General features: G+C 41.8%; 1 protein-coding gene across 5 annotated transcripts in view; it reads right to left on the minus strand.

Annotated features, from left to right (window-relative positions):
• Positions 1 to 22,692, minus strand: part of kiaa0825 (KIAA0825 ortholog) — a 297,880-nt gene that overhangs the window by 151,552 nt on the left and 123,636 nt on the right. For all 5 annotated transcript variants that reach the window (XM_060906939.1, XM_060906943.1, XM_060906940.1 and 2 more), the window contains 4 exons: positions 21,754 to 21,873; positions 19,551 to 19,690; positions 4,638 to 4,820; positions 1,483 to 1,701 (listed from right to left, as the gene is read on the minus strand). In XM_060906939.1, coding sequence (XP_060762922.1) covers positions 1,483 to 1,701; positions 4,638 to 4,820; positions 19,551 to 19,690; positions 21,754 to 21,873 — 662 coding nt within the window. The remainder of the gene's footprint in view (positions 1 to 1,482; positions 1,702 to 4,637; positions 4,821 to 19,550; positions 19,691 to 21,753; positions 21,874 to 22,692) is intronic.

Genomic DNA, 22,692 nt, shown 5'->3' on the forward strand with positions numbered 1-22,692 from the left:
TTCAAAGAAGAAGCCGCATCTAAACATGATCCAGAAGTGCAGACGTCTTCTCTGGGCCAAGGCTCATTTAAAATGGACTGTGGCAAAGTGGAAAACTGTTCTGTGGTCAGACGAATCAAAATTTGAAGTTCTTTATGGAAATCAGGGACGCCGTGTCATTCGGACTAAAGAGGACAAGGACAACCCAAGTTGTTATCAGCGCTCAGTTCAGAAGCCTGCATCTCTGATGGTATGGGGTTGCATTGGTGTGTGTGGCATGGGCAGCTTACACATCTGGAAAGACACCATCAATGCTGAAAGGTATATCCAGGTTCTAGAGCAACATATGCTCCCATCCAGACGACGTCTCTTTCAGGGAAGACCTTGCATTTTTCAACATGACAATGCCAAACCACATACTGCATCAATTACAGCATCATGGCTGCGTAGAAGAAGGGTCCGGGTACTGAACTGGCCAGCCTGCAGTCCAGATCTTTCACCCATAGAAAACATTTGGCGCATCATAAAACGGAAGATACGACAAAAAAAGACCTAAGACAGTTGAGCAACTAGAATCCTACATTAGACAAGAATGGGTTAACATTCCTATCCCTAAACTTGAGCAACTTGTCTCCTCAGTCCCCAGACGTTTACAGACTGTTGTAAAGAGAAAAGGGGATGTCTCACAGTGGTAAACATGGCCTTGTCCCAACTTTTTTGAGATGTGTTGTTGTCATGAAATTTAAAATCACCTAATTTTTCTCTTTAAATGATACATTTTCTCAGTTTAAACATTTGATATGTCATCTATGTTCTATTCTGAATAAAATATGGAATTTTGAAACTTCCACATCATTGCATTCCGTTTTTATTTACAATTTGTACTTTGGCCCAACTTTTTTAGAATCAGGGTTGTAAAATGATAAAGATATCTCATCTCATTATCTGTAGCCGCTTTATCCTGTCCTACAGGGTCGCAGGCAAGCTGGAGCCTATCCCAGCTGACTACGGGCGAAAGGCGGGGTACACCCTGGACAAGTCGCCAGGTCATCACAGGGCTGACACATAGACACAGACAACCATTCACACTCACATTCACACCTACGGTCAATTTAGAGTCACCAGTTAACCTAACCTGCATGTCTTTGGACTGTGGGGGAAACCGGAGCACCCGGAGGAAACCCACATGGACACGGGGAGAACATGCAAACTTCGCACAGAAAGGCCCTCGCCAGCCACGGGGCTCGAACCTGGACCTTCTTGCTGTGAGGCGACAGCGCTAACCACTACACCACCGTGCTGCCCATGATAAAGATATAAGATAAATAATGCATTTCTTTAGTTTTTTTCAATAATTGAGATTCGAACAATATTAACATGATTGCTTGATTAACCATGACAGAACGTTTTAAAAAGGATGTTTATTCTGTTTCTCGATGGTAATTGAGACCCTTTTATTCCTAAATCAGATTGTGACTGTGGTTGATTTCAGACTTTACTCACTCTTGTTGCTGTCTTTCGTCTTGGCCTCCTGAGGCGTATAGTTCCACTCTTTAGGGATCTTGGCCTGTACACTTTCAGGGAGGTTTTGTCTGAGCAGTGAGCTAGGACATGCCTCACACACCTGCATCATGCTCACTAAGTGCCGTAACAGGGTGCTGATGGGTTTGCAGATGACGTCTCTGACACACTTAAACAGCACAGGCTCTCCTTTGACTGGATCTGTCAAAATACAAGTTCAGTGAGTTACACTGTAAAATTTGATCTATTGCTGGGTTTCACGTGACGTCAAATCCGCCTCATTAGTTATTCAGTACTTTAGCTGGTGGTCTACCAAAGCTCAGTTGACAAAGCGTTTGTACGGAGAAGGTGCATTGCTGGCATGAAAAACGCCTCACGCTTGCGTTGTTTTAGGTTGTTCGAATCGATCAAACCGTGAAACTGATAAAAGTTTCTTCAGGGTTCCCCGTGAACTAATAAAAAAGGGTGAACGAACACAGGATTTCACAAAAAGACGTCGAGAAAGGTGGTTTTTGAACCTCTCAGTGAAATCGAAGGGAGTCGAGTCGAAGCATGCTCGAGTTTGCAATGATCACTTGGTGAAAGGTTTGTATTTCCCTCTCAGCGACGTCCTTAGTGTTTTTCCAAGTACTTTTCTTGCTATGTGTCGTTATTTTACGGTACTTTTTTTTTTTAGTCATGAAGCGCTAAAGTCCCCAGCTGTTTCTTTGTTTCCTCCTCACAAAGTCCATATGCATGAAGGTCGCGACAAAATTCTTACCCAGCCATACAGTTACAATGCGCCGTGATCACATCTCCGTCTTGTTTAACTAAGATCCAGGTCTTTAAAGGGGTTTCTGATGATCTTTGTGAATGATTTACCTGAGAGATAAGAGCCAACACAAGTGAGAATCAAGCGAACTGTTGTTTGTTTACACTTCAACTTGCAGCGCTTCGTTGTTAAGACGCGAACTAAAAGCTTAAAAAAAGCCACATCCTTACACGGGCAAAAACAATACAGGATTCATTCGGCAGCGACTTGATAGCGAGGTCCTTTACCCAGCCACATACAAAAAAGTTGTAAGCCTCCATACTCTTCCATGCTTTCATCTGTTTTGCGGTGTAGAAGGACGTCTGCAAAACCAGATAGTTCGAGATGTCGGGGAACTCGACTGAAGGGTCGTTTTCGAGATTGTATGACAAATCCTTCTTTCCCAGACTGTAGGGGCTGATTCCATTGCACATAGCAATCTTCTGAATAGATCTAAAGCCAGCAGTGGCTTCTAGATTACGAGCGTACTCCTATAAGTTATCACTAGTTTGCACTACGGCAGCTGTTTAGACCACCAGCTATTTCACCTCCGGTAAAACCGCTAAGAAAAGTCACGTGACTGAAACACAGCAATTCATTAATTGTTTGTTCGCTTCATTTAAGCTGACTTTAGTTCAATTACTCGGTTAATTGTACATTTCACTTCAGCGTAAATAAATACAACGGATTCGACTGTATTCAGATTCGTCAAGGCCGTAATTTTTCATAAAACCTTTATGTGAATTCAACAAACCAGGTGTCACTGAATAATAAATAAATAAATAAATAAAGAAAGAAAGACTATACAGTGTGTGTTTCAGCCTGAGGAAACCTGTCAGACGTTGTTGTGGATACATTTTTAACAAAACAATGTGGAAATGTTTTCCCTTCAGTCACTTTGTAACCTCGGCTTGGCGTCTGCCTACAAACATCACATGAGCTAAGGAGCCAGTTTGAAAAAAAAAAAAAAAAAACCCAGAGAGGTAAATATAGTCAATCTGCCTAAAGATTTCTAAAACTGCGAGTTAAGTGTGCTTTGCTGCTGATTTGATCGAGTTTTTTTTTTTCTTTTGGATAGGTATGCGCCAAAGCAAAACGGACATCGGCCTCATCAATTCAGTTTATAATCAGATACCAGCTGTCAAAATGTCAGCGGTGTTCCTGCCCATCACGCCATCATCAAAACAGAGAAGAGCGCTTCTACTCTCTGTACAAACGACAGCGGAAAAAGATTTAAAATGTTTCAATGCCAGGATGGACTGATGAGACAAGAGGCTGATATGGATGATGCTGATAATCAAAGTAAGAACGTATTCCTCACTGTAAAACTTTTGGGAGAAACAAGCTTTCCAAGTGCTGGAACTTTACATTTGGTGAAGATACATCTTATAAATCTGAATTTTTTTCAAAAAATATAAATTTCCCAGGCAGCAACACAAACATGGCGTCGGCAGCAACACAGACACGTTCCTCCAAAATGTGAAATATTAAATCAAAATCTGGAAGTCGCTTCTGTTTAGCCATTTCCTTCTCATAAAGAAAGGACGGATCTCAAAATACACAAAGATGTCAAGCTAAATTAACAAAGACTAAAAAAACTGAGGCAATATCCTCGCTGGCATTTCTGACAAGTCCAATTATGTCACTTACCAAATGGCATTCAGACAAAGCCTAGCACTAAGCAAAGCTCATCACAGATGCCTTTGTTCTAGCGCTGGATTTCATTGGTCCTCTTGAAGTGGGCCCAATCAGCAATTAAGCCAATTACGCCTCCAGGAACATTCACTTACACACAAAAAGCAGGGCGCACTCACAACACACCCTCCTTCTCCATCTCCTAGCACACCCCCCTCTCATTTGTCTAATTTATGCAACAATAATTACCCCTCGCATGTAATAAAAACACAAAAAACGAGTGCACTGGCTCGGCAGGAGTCCGGATTAAACCCCCAAATCAAAGGCAGTTCCAAAAGCAAAGTGTCAGGCCGTAATTGCAGTCTCTGTGTCAGTATGCTAAATCAACGTGCTAACCATTAGCACAACAGGGAATATACGTGTAGCAGCTTTTGTCGAAATGGGGACAAAGAGACAAGGTTAAAATGGAAATGGCAATAAATAAGCAATCATAGGGAGAGTTGAAGGTTTAATTATGGCTTTGATTTATGAGGAGCCTCTTCTGTCCATGCGTGTTACCAACGAGCCTGCTGGTCAGATTTAATACTCGGGTAATTAGGGACACAGCAGACTGGACGAGGCGTGAATAAGACTTAGAACATGGACTTTGTAGCTCACTTTATTGTGGAGAGGAAAAGAGTTGCTGCTGCTTCTTTTTTTTTTTTTTTTGTACCTGCTAAACTGCAAAAGTGGTCCCATAGGTGTCTTCTGTCCAGGTAGCCCTCAAGCACTAGTGCTAGAGCCCTGGGGACGTTGTTTAGAGAGGACAGGAGAGCAAAAATAGCTTCCACAAACTCAGCAGCAGCAGCTTCCTGAGCCTCAGGGGACACTTCAACCTTACTGTCCAAACACAGACCTGAAAACAGAGAAGACAAGGAACCAGTTAACAGCATATTCTACCGTTTCCTCTTGGGTTTTGGTGATGCTGCGGGACGATATAGAGACGGTAGTGTATGTGAACATAAACACACTGAAAGATGCTGCTTCATTAACATAACATAACATGAAGATGATTCAGTTACATATAGGACTGAACTCCACAGTAAATTGTTGCAGAACCGCTGAGCGAGACTAGATTACCCGATGGACTTTCAGACAGCACAGTGGAAGAAAACCCATCCTGCGCTTCATTATGGTACCTGAGAATTTAATGAACCACACTTCAAGGCCATGCAAATATAAAACGTGGCACACATGGAACAAAAGGCTCTGGAGGAATTGTGGGGAGCAATCGGATTTTATAGACAAACGTTGTCTGACCAAGGACAGCAGAGAAAAGGGTTGTGATTTGACAGTAAAAAGTCCTGTCAGTCCTCCAGGCCTGGAGACAGCAGCAGAAAGATCGAACCTTCTGCCTTACTTCAGCCAAAGTCGCTCTCCCTTGTAGGAGATGACAGACGTTTGAAAAGGTGTGTAAATGAAACCCAGTGCGTACTCAGCATCTTTCAGAGGTACTGTTTGCACCCTTTGACAAATGTTAGCCTGTTTTGAAATGACATGCCTAAATTACCTGCCACATTAACGAATTTACTTCGCACAGCTGTTTGGAGCGTATATTCTACAGCTTAATAGGAACTGATAAAGAACCGGAGGGAATTGATAATGCTTTCTTTCCTCTGTGGTAAACCAAATAAAATAAATACGGTCATAGAATATACTACAGTTTACCTGTGGCTACATACTGTAAGACCTACAGAAGATCTTCACGACACCTGACACAAACATATACTTAACAGTTATTCCATGAAATCGAGTTGTACATGAGCTGATAGCCAACGAGGCACGTAGCACCAATTTCCCTATAATCCATGTATGACGAGCTTGAGATTGAAGCCATGGCCTAATGGTTGGAGAAGCAACTTTGGGACCAAAAGTTCCCTGGACCAGCAGGACTGGCTGAAGCACCCTTCAGCAAGGCACCTAACCCCCAACTGCTCCGGCAAGAGCGGTGGCGTACCTTGTGTCTGATTTGCCAAAGAAAAGCTGATGATGTGATCATCAGTTCAGGTGGTGCCCGACCAAGCTGTTGCCGAGACTGAGTGGAATAACGGTTTTATTCTATCCACATTCACTGGATTTTGAGAAACAGAGCATTTCATTTTTTTTTTTGCAAATTCAATAAATAAAACCTTTATTCAGAACATCCGACAAAATTATTTCGCTTAGAATAAACAAACCGGCAAAATGACAGTAGCAATTTGTGAAAAATGCTATCGTTATTCTTGAAAAAAAAAAGATACGTTCTTACCATCAAATACTTTCATTCCATATTTTGTTGCTTTTTTTTTGGTTGTTTTGAAGTAGAGTTTTTATTTCATCCTCGCTCTGCCATTTTGTTTTTCTCTACTCACGGTATCCTTGACTTGCAAGTGACGTCAAAGCGAAATAGAAACCCGGATGTCGGCCATGTTGGTGGATATACAAATGCGGGGTCAAGCGACATTCCGTACAAAACAGCCATGCGTGCCGTGCACAACTGTCTTTGTTTTTACGCTGCTTTAAGTGTTCTTTTAGCTCTGCCATATCTTTGTGCTGTATATGGTTGTGGTCACAACAGTACTCGTGACCGTGGCACATTCCGATTTTTTAGAATTCTGTCCGTGATTTGGAAAGAGGGCAAGGAAACTATTAGTACGGAGAGGAGACGAGCCTGGCTGAACAACATCGGCAGGGCTGATCTAACAGAGACTAAAACCAAAACAGCTCGTGTTTGCAGTAATCATTTTATCTCAGGTGAGATTCAAAAGCTTTCTCGATAATATCATGGAAGAATTTTATTTCATGTTGCTAGAATTTTGCTATAAAATGAGCATTCTCTTGTCGTGGTTCACTTGGTCGTTGTTATAATTTTAACATGTGTATTACCATTTCGCTTCTAGGAGCGCCAACAAAATTATACGATAGAAACAATCCAGACTGGGCCCCAACATGGGCTATATAATAATAACCTCATCTCATCATCTCTAGCCGCTTTATCCTGTTCTACAGGGTCGCAGGCAAGCTGGAGCCTATCCCAGCTGACTACGGGCGAAAGGCGGGGTACACCCTGGACAAGTCGCCAGGTCATCACAGGGCCGACACCATAGACACAGACAACCATTCACACTCACATTCACACCTACGGTCAATTTAGAGTCACCAGTTAACCTAACCTGCATGTCTTTGGACTGTGGGGGAAACCGGAGCACCCGGAGGAAACCCACGCGGACACGGGGAGAACATGCAAACTCCGCACAGAAAGGCCCTCACCGGCCACGGGGCTCGAACCCAGAACCTTCTTGCTGTGAGGCGACAGCGCTAACCACTACACCACCGTGTCGCCCATAATAATAATAATAATAATAATAATAATAATAATAATAATATGTTCAATTTATATAGCGCCTTTCTCAAAACCCAAGGTCGCTTTACAATAATAGGCAGAAAAAAGAAAAAAGTCCACCAACTTGAGGTCAGGATATCATTCCAGTGGTGTAGCGGCCACAGTCCCACCAAAAGGCGCACGAAAACAAGTCCCACATCTCCAGCACAGCCGCTGTGACGCCGCCAGCAACATCGCTCGAACACCACATCATGGATCCACAAAGCAAGCACAGAAGCACCGCCACGCAGAGCGCTGGTGTGTCCCAAACCACCTGCACAGCCGCCGCGATGCCACCGAGCAACATCACTCGGAACATCACACCAAGCACTAAAGCACAGAGCGCTGGACAACCACGAAGTTAAAAGTTATATGTTTCGTCCAAGGTCGGACTTGATTCTTCAGCAGCCGAACGACACCAAAGAGCTCAAAGGAGGAGGAAGACGGCTGAATTTGCGAAAGCTGCATGTGGTAGCTCGCCTGTGGAGGTCCAAGACACCACAGTTGAAGCTGAGAAATTAATACCAGGTCAGCTAATTTTGACTGAAACAAAGTAATATTATTTCGAAACTTCCATAAATTTAAGATTTCCAAACTGATCTGGGTACTCGATGGTCAGTAGAAGCGTCTTATCCTCAGAAAAATCCAACTTTTTAAAAATAATATGGATCACAACCACACATATCTTTCTTCTCTTTGTATTGAATCTTCACTCGAGCGTTCAAATCGTGGTAATGCTGAGAAAATTCAGCACTGTTTACAGACACGCTTTCAGTGGCTGCCATCCTGGTTGCTTTGTATATCCACCATCACGGTGTACACTCAAGACATAGCACGTTTTGATCACGGGGTTGCAAGTCATCTATATGAGCTGATAGCCTAGTAGTAGAGTAGCCAATCAGAGCACACGATTGCTCATATCCAGTGAATGTGGATAGAATAAGTTTTCTTTTTCCTCTTTTGGTTTTTTTTTTTTTGGCAGTTGGCAAACCACCTGAAAGGTGCCACCAACTGTGCTGGAGTGCAGAACAGGATTTTTTTTTTTTTTTTTTTGGGGGGGGGGGGGGGGGGTGTTTAGGTATAGGAGACTATTCTTTTAGCTATTTCTGTTTCTTTTAAATACTTGATCATTTTGGGGGTTTTGCTTTCGAGTATAGTTTTTATTTCACCCTTGGTTGGTTCAGCAACATGCACCACCATTTTGTTTTTCTCTACTCACGATATATGAGCTGATATCTTAGTAGTAGAGTAGCCAATCATTTACCGTATAAAGGCTTAGTCCAACTCAAAGACTACTCACACTACCGTTCAAAAGTTTGGGGTCACCCAGACAATTTTGTGTTTTCCATGAAAAGTCACACTTTTATTTACCGCCATAAGTTGTAAAATGAATAGAAAATATAGTCGAGACATTTTTCTGGCCATTTTGAGCATTTAATCGACCCCACAAATGTGATGCTCCAGAAACTCAATCTGCTCAAAGGAAGGTCAGTTTTATAGCTTCTCTAAAGAGCTCAACTGTTTTCAGCTGTGCTAACATGATTGTACAAGGGTTTTCTAATCATCCATTAGCCTTCTGAGGCAATGAGCAAACACATTGTACCATTAGAACACTGGAGTGAGAGTTGCTGGAAATGGGCCTCTATACACCTATGGAGATATTGCACCAAAAACCAGACATTTGCAGCTAGAATAGTCATTTACCACATTAGCAATGTATAGAGTGGATTTCTGATTAGTTTAAAGTGATCTTCATTGAAAAGAACAGTGCTTTTCTTTCAAAAATAAGGACATTTCAAAGTGACCCCAAACTTTTGAACGGTAGTGTACGTGACATATTTTTGTTGACAAAAGATTACTTAAATGATATGACTGATGAACTTACATGAATTCCAGATTGAAGTGTTTTGAAAAATCTCACACTTCAAAAGACGTTCTGTAGTATCCTGTGATCTTGGCACTTGAAACACGGTGGTGTGAAATTCTGCCTTATAACACTGTTGCATAATGAAACGTTTGATAATGACACACATTAATTAAACGGTTGCACAAGAAAGACGTTATTAATACGTTTGTGTCCAATGCTGCACTTTCTAGACATGGGAAGTCTTTCTTAAACAGAAAGTGCGTGAGATACCGTAGAACCTCTGTGTTGCTATATGGTATGTTAGCAAAACATTCCTTTTATGATGATACAATAACCAAGCTCATGCTCATTCGGTTTCTCAATATTTAAAGCTCCACACCGTTCATAAAAAAAAGCCGTGCAGGCCTGATGCATCGCAAAGTACAAGATGTAGAGAGCATTGCTCAGAAGGGGCTTAATTGGAGCCAGACATGGTCAACATTCCCTTGAAGGATCTAAAGCAAGGGTGGGCTTGGGATAATGCTCACCACGCAGGGAGATTGCGACTCAAGAGAATAAGACCAAAGCAGAATTGTACATAGTGGATGACCAGACCACTGTGTTTCTTCTTAATTAGCCACGCCACAGCTGTAGCGCCTTGATTTACGGCTGTGTGATTCTCGCACCACAGCACTAAAGCAGGCGTCCTCGGCGCACTGCCTGGTTATTAATGAGGTCTCTATAATGTGAATTAATGTGAAAGCACAAAACAGTCTTTAAAGGTTACACTTCTCCGAGTGGAGGGAAAAGGGGAGGCAAATCTTGAAAGGTCATTCACTTTGCTCCCCCACGCCAAAATGAGTGTTTATTACAGAGTGTTATTGATTCAGTGATGATGAGGAGGGTGATGAGGGTGACGATGATGGGTGTGTAATGCTGTGTACTCACAAAACGAGCACTCAAAGACCTCCTTGGCTTAAAGAGCCCAATTCCATCAGCATAGTGATTGCACGATGAATGACAGATGGATTGTGGGTAGGATAATAATTTAAGGTTTAAATTAGTCCAGCATGTAAAGCACAAATTACACCAAAGCTTTGGCAGTCAATTACACTGAGGTGGGTTAATACTTCTGAATACTTTTACTGACCCTACACCTTTACAAACAAGAAGACAGAGCCATCTATATCCCCCGCCCTATATACCAAGTTTCAAGATGTTATTTGTCATATTTTTCAAGTTCTGCTGCAGGAAACCAACCCTACCACTTTACACTGACCTCAGCAGCCCATGGTATAAACCCACCGGACCTTTGGTCCAGCTGAGCTAAAAATTAAAATCTCTCACATTTCTTAGTATCAAAAGGCACATATACATTATTTAATCAACACATATACCAACTTTCAAGACCATAACACTCATAGTTTTCAAGTTGTGCTCCGGAAAAAAAACTTACCCCTAAGACTAACCTGAGAGACTAAGTCTGAAATTGTTTCCATGGAAACATGAAAAATTAAAATTTCTCAAATTTCTTAGTATGAAAAGGCACATCTACAGCACCCTGTTAACATGGATACCAAGTTTCAAATCTGTATCATGAATAGTTTTGGACATATGCTCTGGAAACCAACACTGCTCTTAGAAACTAAGTCAAAATATATTTTTTATGTAAAAATTTGAAAAATCTTTTTCTTTCCCCAAAAAAATCCAAAATAGTAAAAGGCACCAGATCACATGTTGCTGAATATGTATACAAAGTTTCATGAAGATATCTTCAGTAGTTTTAAAGATATGGCCCGGAAACAAAAACATGACCAGACGGACGGAACCCGTTTCTATATCCCCCGCCAAACTTCATTTATAATAACCAACAGCTTTAACAAGTTAAAGCTGACACATACAGTGGTGCTTGAAAGTTTGTGAACCCTTTAGAATTTTCTATATTTCTGCATAAATATGACCTAAAACATCATCAGAGTTTCACACAAGTCCTAAAAGTAGATAAAGAGACCCCAGTTAAACAAATGAGACACAAATATTATACAACCCCGATTCCAAAAAAGTTGGGACAAAGTACAAATTGTAAATAAAAATGGAATGCAATAATTTACAAATCTCAAAAACTGATATTGTATTCACAATAGAACATAGACAACATATCAAATGTCGAAAGTGAGACATTCTGAAATTTCATGCCAAATATTGGCTCATTTGAAATTTCATGACAGCAACACATCTCAAAAAAGTTGGGACAGGGGCAATAAGAGGCTGGAAAAGTTAAAGGTACAAAAAAGGAACAGCTGGAGGACCAAATTGCAACTCATTAGGTCAATTGGCAATAGGTCATTAACATGACTGGGTATAAAAAGAGCATCTTGGAGTGGCAGCGGCTCTCGGAAGTAAAGATGGGAAGAGGATCACCAATCCCCCTAATTCTGCACCGACAAACAGTGGAGCAATATCAGAAAGGAGTTCGACAGTATAAAATTGCAAAGAGTTTGAGCATATCATCATCTACAGTGCAGAATATCATCAAAAGATTCAGAGAATCTGGAAGAATCTCTGTGCATAAGGGTCAAGGCCGGAAAACCATACTGGGTGCCCGTGATCTTCGGGCCCTTAGACGGCACTGCATCACATACAGGCATGCTTCTGTATTGGAAATCACAAAATGGGCTCAGGAATATTTCCAGAGAACATTATCTGTGAACACAATTCACTGTGCCATCCGCCGTTGCCAGCTAAAACTCTATAGTTCAAAGAAGAAGCCGTATCTAAACATGATCCAGAAGCGCAGACGTCTTCTCTGGGCCAAGGCTCATTTAAAATGGACTGTGGCAAAGTGGAAAACTGTTCTGTGGTCAGACAAATCAAAATTTGAAGTTCTTTATGGAAATCAGGGACGCCGTGTCATTCAGACTAAAGAGGAGAAGGACGACCCAAGTTGTCATCAGCGCTCAGTTCAGAAGCCTGCATCTCTGATGGTATGGGGTTGCATTAGTACATGTGGCATGGGCAGCTTACACATCTGGAAAGACACCATCAATGCTGAAAGGTATATCCAGGTTCTAGAGCAACATATGCTCCCATCCAGACGACGTCTCTTTCAGGGAAGACCTTGCATTTTCCAACATGACAATGCCAAACCACATACTGCATCAATTACAGCATCATGGCTGTGTAGAAGAAGGGTCTGGGTACTGAACTGGCCAGCCTGCAGTCCAGATCTTTCACCCATAGAAAACATTTGGCGCATCATAAAACGGAAGATACGACAAAAAAGACCCAAGACAGTTGAGCGACTAGAATCCTCCATTAGACAAGAATGGGTTAACATTCCTATCCCTAAACTTGAGCAACTTGTCTCCTCAGTCCCCAGACGTTTACAGACTGTTGTAAAGAGAAAAGGGGATGTCTCACAGTGGTAAACATGGCCTTGTCCCAACTTTTTTGAGATGCGTTGTTTTCATGAAATTTAAAATCACCTAATTCTTCTCTTTAAATGATACATTTTCTCAGTTTAAACATTTGATATGACATCTATGTTCTATTCTGAATAAAATATGGAATTTTGAAACTTCCACATCATTGCATTCCGTTTTAATTTACAATTTGTACTTTGTCCCAACTTTTTTGGAATCGGGGTTGTACTTGGTAATTTATTTATTGAGGAAAATGATCCAAAATTACATATCTGTGAGTGGCAAAAGTATGTGAACCTTTGCTTTCAGTATCTGGTGTGACCCCCTTGTGCAGCAATAACTGCAACTAAACGTTTCCGATAACTGTTGATCAGTCCTGCACACCGGCTTGGAGGAATTTTAGCCCGTTCCGCTGTTCAGAACAGCTTCAACTCTGGGATGTTGGTGGGTTTCCTCACATGAACTGCTCGCTTCAGGTCCTTCCACAACATTTCAACTGGATTAAGGTCAGGACTTTGACATGGCCATTCCAAAACATTAACTTTCTTCTTAACCATTCTTTGGTAGAACGACTTGTGTGCTTAGGGTCGTTGTCTTGCTGCATGACCCACCTTCTATTGAGATTCAGTTCATGGACAGATGTCCTGACATTTTCCTTTCGAATTCACCGGTATCTGGGGGTGTCGCGGCTCAGGTGGATAAGGCACCATACCATAAACCCAGGGACCTGGGTTCGATTCCGACCCGAGGTCATTTCCCGATCCCTCCCCGTCTCTCTCTCTCTCTCTCTCTCTCTCCCCCCCACTCATTTTCTGTCTCTACACTATCCTATCCAATAAAGGTGAAAAAAGCCCCAAAATATATATACTAAAAAAATTCACTGGTAGAATTCATTGTTCCATCAATGATGGCAAGCCGTCCTGGCCCAGATGCAGCACAACAGGCCCAAGCCATGATACTACCACCAGCATGTTTCACAGATGGGATAAGGTTCTTATGCTGGAATGCAGTGTTTTCCTTTCTCCAAACATAACGCTTCTCATTTAAACCAAAAAGTTCTATTTTGGTCTCATCCGTCCACAAAACATTTTTCCAATAGCCTTTTGGCTTGTCCACATGATCTTTAGCAAAATGCAGACGAGCAGCAATGTTCTTTTTGGAGAGCAGTGGCTTTCTCCTTGCAACCCTGCCATGCATACCATTGTTGTTCAGTGTTCTCCTGATGGTGGACTCATGAACATTAACATTAGCCAATGTGAGAGAGGCCTTCAGTTGCTTAGATGTTACCCTGGGGTCCTTTGTGACCTCGCTGACTATTACACACCTTGCTCTTGGAGTGATCTTTGTTGGTCAACCACTCCTGGGGAGGGTAACAATGGTCTTGAATTTCCTCCATTTGTACACAATCTGTCTGACTGTGGATTGGTGGAGTCCAAACTCTTTAGAGATGGTTTTGTAACCTTTTCCAGCCTGATGAGCATCAACAACGCTTTTTCTAAGGTCCTCAGAAATCTCCTTTGTTCGTGCTATGATACACTTCCACAAACATGTGTTGTGAAGATCAGACTTTGATAGATCCCTGTTCTTTAAATAAAACAGGGTGCTCACTCACACCTGATTGTCATCCTATTGATTGAAAACATCTGACTCTAATTTCACCTTCAAATTAACTGCTAATCCAAGAGGTTCACATACTTTTGCCACTCACAGATATGTAATATTGGATCATTTTCCTCAATAAATAAATGACCGTGGGCGGCATGGTGGTGTAGTGGTTAGCGCTGTCGCCTCACAGCAAGAAGGTCCGGGTTCGAGCCCCGTGGCCAGCGAGGGCCTTTCTGTGCGGAGTTTGCATGTTCTCCCCGTGTCCGCGTGGGTTTCCTCCGGGTGCTCCGGTTTCCCCCACAGTCCAAAGACATGCAGGTTAGGTTAACTGGTGACTCTAAATTGACCGTAGGTGTGAATGTGAGTGTGAATGGTTGTCTGTGTCTATGTGTCAGCCCATGACCTGGCGACTTGTCCAGGGTGTACCCCGCCTTTCGCCCGTAGTCAGCTGGGATAGGCTCCAGCTTGCCTGCGACCCTGTAGAACAGGATAAAGCGGCTAGAGATAATGAGATGAGATGAAATAAATGACCAAGTACAATATTTTTGTCTCATTTGTTTAACTGGGTTCTCTTTATCTACTTTTAGGACTTGTGTGAAAATCTAATGATGTTTTAGGTTTTAGGTATTTATGCAGAAATAGAGAAAATTCTAAAGGGTTCACAAACTTTCAAGCACTACCGTACTTGGTTACGCTCACGAATGTATATTGTCCGTCTTTAAAAAAGAACTTTTTCAGACCCCCGTTCGGTTTACAGTGTTGGTGAGCTCGCTAGCTTTCAGATGTTTATTTAATACTTCATTTTATTCTTCACTTTACAGATTAATTTTTATGCTTCGTTTTATAAAGAGTGATAATAGCTAACTAAGAAGCTAGCTGACTAGTTTTCATGTTTATCCACTTTAGTGTCAACCTTTATCATGATTCCAGCCTTCTTTGATGCTACTGTGAGGTAATTAGCTACAGTATTACGCCTTGCTAGCATGACTAGCCCCTCATTTCAATGCTAGCTAGCTTACAATTTTTTAAACATCTAATAACATAAGTGATTGACCACTGTCAATCACTGTCCACCTTGCAAATTCAAACTATTGTGTCTCAAAACGAAGATCTGTTTTGTGTCATTCTGTTGTGTTGTTTTTATCCCTCATTTTTCCGTTTCAGTGAGAAAACTCCTCTTTTGTGCGGAGTGAGTAGTCGCACTTCTGAATGTCTATTCTTCCTCATTTTAGCCTGGTCTTAAGTGTTCACTGCTAATCTGTCCACCTAGTTATGACAAATGCAACAAAATAAGGGATGAGAATAAAACCAGTTCATTAATAAGGCAGGAAATTCAATAACTGATTTCATTTTTATGCTAGTTTGCTCTCAGTTGTTTGCCGTGCCGTGGGTACCTGCGTGTCTGATTGTCTACACTGTTATAGTCAAAATATTAGTCATAAAGGCTTAACTAATGACATTTTAGAGCTTAAGATGTCCCATCTATGCTGAGACAAATATGTTTCAGAACAACTGGAGGTCTAAACAGCACCAAACATCAGGCATCACACACATCCTCAGAAGATTAACAGTGCAGCCTACTGCAGTCACAAAAGGGATTCGAAATGACTCCTAAATCCCGATATAGTGCGCATATATATATATATATATATATATATATATATATATATATATATATATCATCTCATTATCTCTAGCCGCTTTATCCTTCTACAGGGTCGCAGGCAAGCTGGAGCCTATCCCAGCTGACTACGGGCGAAAGGCGGGGTACACCCTGGACAAGTCGCCAGGTCATCACAGGGCTGACACATAGACACAGACAGCCATTCACACTCACATTCACACCTACGCTCAATTTAGAGTCACCAGTTAACCTAACCTGCATGTCTTTGGACTGTGGGGGAAACCGGAGCACCCGGAGGAAACCCACGCGGACACGGGGAGAACATGCAAACTCCACACAGAAAGGCCCTCGTCGGCCCCGGGGCTCGAACCCGGACATTCTTGCTGTGAGGCGACAGCGCTAACCACTACACCACCGTGCCGCCCATATATATATATATATATATATATATATATATATACACACACACACACACAAACAAAACCGTTCAAAAGTTTGGAGTCACCCAGACAATTTTGTGTTTTCCATGAAAAGTCACACTTTTATTTACCACCATAAGTTGTAAAATGAATAGAAAATATAGTCAAGACATTTTTCTGGCCATTTTGAGCATTTAATCGACCCCACAAATGTGATGCTCCAGAAACTCAGCCCATGTTTACATTCGACCGTATCAGCGGATCATCAGATTAACGTTTTTAAAACGATTAGTGTGCACACAGCAACACCAATACACGATTCGCGTGCACACAGCAACGCCAATACATGGATACGCTCGGCTCCGCAGGCATCCTGCGCTCCAAATCACTCCACCCTGAACAGCGAGTGCCCTCTGGAGGGTGCGCACTCCGGCCCTGCGCAGCTCACAGAGCACACGAGTGAAGATTCGGGACTGAGCCGCTGTGTGTGTGATCCCAGCACATATGCTGGGATCACACACCACTTGGAAGTGGAAGGATGGCAAGCCTAAAGACAATCATAACTACACAATGGGCAGTATTTGCATCAGTATTTGCAGTATTTTCATACTTTTATACTCTTTAATGAAAGGTGATACAAGGCGGAAGTCCGCGCCGTTTTTCAGCAGTCGCGTCACATGACCAACGCCAGCGAATCAGGAAGGTGGATGTCACAGTGACGTTGTCCAATGAGACGCCAGCTAGAGCTCAGCACAGCGTATCCGCGTATTCTGAATGTTTACACAGCACCGGACCAGACACGATCTGGATTGAATACGTGGACGCTGGCGGATTCCCGTTTCCCGGCGTTTCCAGGCGTTTTAATGTAAACGGACAGTGCATCTGCGAAGAAAACGAGACAGATACGGTCTAATGTAAACGTAGCCTCAATCTGCTCAAAGGAAGGTCAGTTTTATAGCTTCTCTAAAGAGCTAAACTGTTTTCAGCTGTGCTAACATGATTGTACAAGGGTTTTCTAATCATCCATTAGCCTTCTGAGGCAATGAGCAAACACATTGTACCATTAGAACACTGGAGTGAGAGTTGCTGGAAATGGGCCTCTATACACCTATGGAGATATTGCACCAAAAACCAGACATTTGCAGCTAGAATAGTCATTTACCACATTAGCAATGTATAGAGTGGATTTCTGATTAGTTTAAAGTGATCTTCATTGAAAAGAACAGTGCTTTTCTTTCAAAAATAAGGACATTTCAAAGTGACCCCAAACTTTTGAACGGTTGTGCATATTATATATAAGACACACACACACACACACACACACACACACACACACACACACACACACACACACATATACAGGTAGTCGTCGACTTACGACCGCGTTTGGTTACGACTGACCGGTCGTAAACCGATCTGGTCATAAGTCGGCCTATGTTAAATGAACGCAAGTTATTGTGATGTGTAATGATATTGTAATCATCTTAAAGTCTTATTTTATCAACATTTTCTTATTTCATTACCTTGGCTCATTATTTGGTTTAAGTCAAACACTGCATACTACACTGTGTACAGTACAATTCGTTTAATATGTGCAAAGCAAAAAATACGAAATACAGGTGTGAAAAATAGAAAACATTTTAGTTTGAAACATACCAAAATACAAATGTAAAACATAGCAAAATACAAAATTTAGTGACCGCTGGCATCACTGGTGCTTGGCTGTGGGTCATCTACGTCATCATCAGCTGTTGCAGCGCTCGGGCTGGCGGGAGGATTTGCTCGTTTCATAAACCAGGAGCTGGGGCGGAAACTGTATGACAGAGTGCGCGAGGGAGCGCGAGAGAGACTGCGCATGTGCCTGGAGCTGGGGCGGAAACTGTTGTACGCAGCGAGAGGCGCTGCCAGGAGCTGGGGCGGAAACTGTCGTACGCTCAGCTACCGGTAGCTCAGCTGGGAAACACTTGCCAGTCATAACCAGATGGTCGTAAAGTCGATTGTTCATAAGTCGCATAGGTCGCAAGTCGACGACTACCTGCACATACATATATACACACACACAAACACATTCACACAGTACTGTGCAAAAGTCTTTTTTTTCCCATACAAACTTTGTTATAGATTTCTATTTAATGACTTCTACATTATCAAGTCAGTACAAAAACATTTTAGAGTCCAAATGTTCGTTTTCCAGCACAAAATTAAATGTTACAGAAAAAAAAAACGTTTGTATCTGAGCAGTATATTACATAAGAGAGCACTTTTCAGATAAAAAAAGAAAACATAATGAAGGCTACTGGGTTTTGGTGCAAAATGAAGAAGCGAGTGTGACAGTCAAAGTGTCCAGAAGAACTGCGGCTGGTTCTGTAAGACGCTCAGTAAAACCTACAGCTCATTTCCGCATAAAACTGCACTCACTGTACCTCAGACTACTATTTCTTTTAAAGAAAAGGGTCGTCTCACACCAAATATTGACTTTGTTTCATTTATTATGGCTTACTCATTCCTGTTTATAGTATTTTTATGTTGAAACATAATTTTTTCATACAGTTTCATTATTTTTTTCAAGCCATTTTTGATGGACAGCATTTCTTTACATGTGCCTAAGACTTTTGCACAGGACTATACATTATATATACGCAGTACTTGATATACATGTCCACGGGGTGTTTCAAAAAATTTGATATCATTTCACAATCTAATAACTTTGCCAATTCTCGTTCAATTAACCTCAAATTTTAACAGCATGTGTGGAAACAGGTCAAAATTTTATCTTTAATGTTGAGTGTTTTTATCTTTTTAGGTATAGAAGTGCCATTGACTGGAAAAGAAAAGGCGTTTTGTGTGTTAGAGTGCGCTCGAACACAGTCGAACAAGACAGTGCAGCGTGGGTTTATGAGAGGATTCTCTAAAAATGCACCAACTGCAATGCAGATTTGGACATGGCACACAAAGTTCAAAGAGGAAGGCCGTGTGTGTGTGTGTGTGTCTCAGGCGGCACGAATATTGAAAATTTGTGAAATCGTTCATGGAATCCACATACCTTTGAATCTCTCATTCAAATTTTGAGGAATAAATCTTATATTGCTCAACATTACGCCTGTTCAGTTTCATTTGCCTGGACTATGTAGTTTCTGGGATATTTACATCTCAAATAATATCAATTTTTGATAGCGTGGGTGTGTAAGATGCCATTCCTCTCCCCCTGTCAATTAAAGCGATGCTAGACCTGGCAGAACAGGGCAGTCAGCTCACTCGTCTCAGTGTACTGTGAGGTTGCATAAGATCATAACATCATAAGACTCATACAGGAATGGGAGATCAGCAGGCGCAGCAGGAGGCAGTCATGGTGCAGTATAGCCTGCAGGAGCAAAGCCGGAGAGAAGCCAGGTCCTGAGATCACTATGTTCAACAGACACAGAGTCGAGCTTTCACTTTCCGACCCACCCCTGTAACAACACAAAGATAGAAACTAATCAGTATAGCCATCTGACAACAGGTGTCTTTCTCTCTCTCTCACACACACACACACACTTATCTTGTTACACTAAATACAGAATGTACTCTAACTCAGCCCCGGGCCTTTCTTTAAATGTCTGATTCTGCCAGCTTGTATCTAATATGTTTGCTCGTTAAAGCTGTGAGTGTGGAAACCAGCGGGACAGAGAGGGTTTGACAGTACGTTGAACATTTGGAGAGAATCCAAATTAAGTATAGAAGAAATGCACAAGATTATTATTATTATTACATGAAAAATAGTTTTTCTTTTTTCGTGGTTTTTTTTTGTTATCTCTGAAAATTGAAAGCTCTTCCCCTCCTTAATTACTAACAAGTGAATGGCAGACACACACACACACACACAATGGACTAAAATAGAGCAGAGCTGCTGAATCACTAACATGAGGACAACATGGTGCGGCCTGCTGCCAGAGAGATGAACGCTGCACTTCAGTCCAGCGCAAGCGATTTATGGTGTCATGAGGCTGCAAATCCAGCAGATATAGTCCAACAGTTACAATAAATCCAAGAGCTGCACTACAGGGTCAGGTTTCTCTCTCTCACACTCACACACACATCCCAAAACACTAAGTCAGAGACTTTCTATATGTCACAACATGGTTTGATTTATCTATATTCTCCTTACCCTTTTATTATTATTTTATTAAATAATCAAAACAGGCTGTTCACCGAAGGGAAAGTTTGATTTGAGTTGCCCGGCAGCTGCATGGCCCCCACCGTCGGGCCTCTGAGAGGCTCGGACATACAGAGGCATGCAAAAAGCTGACAAGGTAATAAAACTAAACTAATTTCAGTCCTTCAGGCCAATGGGAGCCAGGCTTGTAGGTGATTTGTGTGATCACAATGCTGAATGATATCACACGGGTGCAGGGGCGAGAGAGTGCGTGGAGGGTGATGTCAGACAACCTGACATTCGCCCCAGTTTCTCAGGCCTCCTATGGCTCGGATTCAGCCTTTCACACCCTAAGTGAAAAAGCACAGTGCACATCAGCATAAAGACCATGACCAACAGTGGCATCGGCATCTGGTCTGAATTAGCACAGTAAAGCCAGGGGGCCTGCTCGCAGGAGTAATGCGCAATTTATTTGTGCGTGCATGTGTGCGCGTGTGTGTGTGTGTACACCACTTTTCTCTGTGCAATCTGCAAAAGCAAATCAAATGACACTCATCATGTTGAATCATTATGCTTGCCAGGATGTTTATAATTACTTGTATTTAATTACAATTACAGAGTTTTCATACATTTTTTTGTTTTTGTTCTACAGGATAAAGCTGGAGCCTATCCCAGCTGACTACAGGCGAAAGGCGGGGTACACCCTGGACAAGTCGCCAGGTCATCACAGGGCTGACACATAGACACAGACAACCATTCACACTCACATTCACACCTACGGTCAATTTAGAGTCACCAGTTAACCTAACCTGCATGTCTTTGGACTGTGGGGGAAACCGGAGCACCCAGAGGAAACCCACGCGGACACGGGGAGAACATGCAAACTCCGCACAGAAAGGCCCTCACCGGCCACGGGGCTCGAACCCGGACCTTCTTGCTGTGAGGCGACAGCGCTAACCACTACATCACCGTGCCACCCTGCTGTACGTTTAATATTTTAAAATCAGTAAGTTTCTGCACATCTTGCTGATATCCTGAAGTAGTACAGTCCTCATCACATCACATCACATCACTTTAGCTGATTCTGCAAATACTCCTGAGAATCGCTCACAGCTCAGCGGCTGGAAAACTTTTTTTTTTTAATAATCACTTCTAAACTCTGGACTGCTGTTCTGAGATGCAAGCTTCACACATGGATACAGATAAGAACGGACTGGTTATCATGCATGATGGTAGCCTGCACCTTTTCTCAGCATTCTACTCATTTCTACATAGCTTATTCGTTTAAAAAAAAAATTCTATGTCGAATGTTTTGCAATTTAAGAAGCACTGTTTTATGAATTAGGATATTTTAATTCGTTAATTCATGGTATCCAATACCTCGGCTGATCCAGTGGGAAGAGTGTAGGGTTGAAGATATTTAGCCAGAAAGGAGCATGCTTAGTGTGTCCATCTGCTGGAGTGGTGGAAGACTCTTCACTAAATCCATTCTGGAAAGTTCTAGATAACACATCGGAAAGAACAAAACAGAACCAAGTGTATACACAGATAAACACTTAAAATCTATTGCATCATTTTTTTTTCGACAGCACAGTATCATAATTATCCTACGATGCTAATTAACAGCTATTCCACAAAATCGAGTCGTACATGAGCTGATAGCCGACGAGGCATGTAGCACTCAGTCGGCTATAAACCATGTACGACGAGATTGAGCGGAATAACTGTTTTATTATTTCCACATTCACTGGATTTTGAGAAACAGAGCATTTTTATTTTTTGCAAATTTGATAAATCTTTTCCACTTAGAATGTAAACAAACTGGCGAAATGACAGTAGCAATTTGTGTTTGTTTTCGAGGAGAGTTTTTATTTTGTCCTTGGCTGGCTCAACAACACGCGCCGCCATTTTTCTTCTTCTTTAGGTTTTTTTTTTAGCTGTTGGCCAACCAACTTAAAGGTGCATCACCGCCACCAACTGGGCTGGAGTGTGGAACAGGAGATATTGGGGGTAAAGAAAAAAAAAACTATTCTTTTAGCTATTTCTGTTTCTTTTAAATACTTGATCACAAAATTATATATATATATATATATATATATATATATATATATATATATATATACACACACACACACACACAGTTAGGTCCATATATATTTGGACACTGACACAAATTTTGTTTTTTTACCTGTTTACTGAAACATATTCAAGTTATAGTTATATAATGGACATGGACATAAAGTCCAGACGTTCAGCTTTCATTTGAGGGTATCCACGTTAAAACTGGATGAAGGGTTTAGGAGTTTCAGCTCTTTAACA

The sequence above is a fragment of the Neoarius graeffei genome, chromosome 24 (assembly GCF_027579695.1).
Source record: "Neoarius graeffei isolate fNeoGra1 chromosome 24, fNeoGra1.pri, whole genome shotgun sequence".
In the NCBI taxonomy this organism is placed as follows: domain Eukaryota; kingdom Metazoa; phylum Chordata; class Actinopteri; order Siluriformes; family Ariidae; genus Neoarius; species Neoarius graeffei.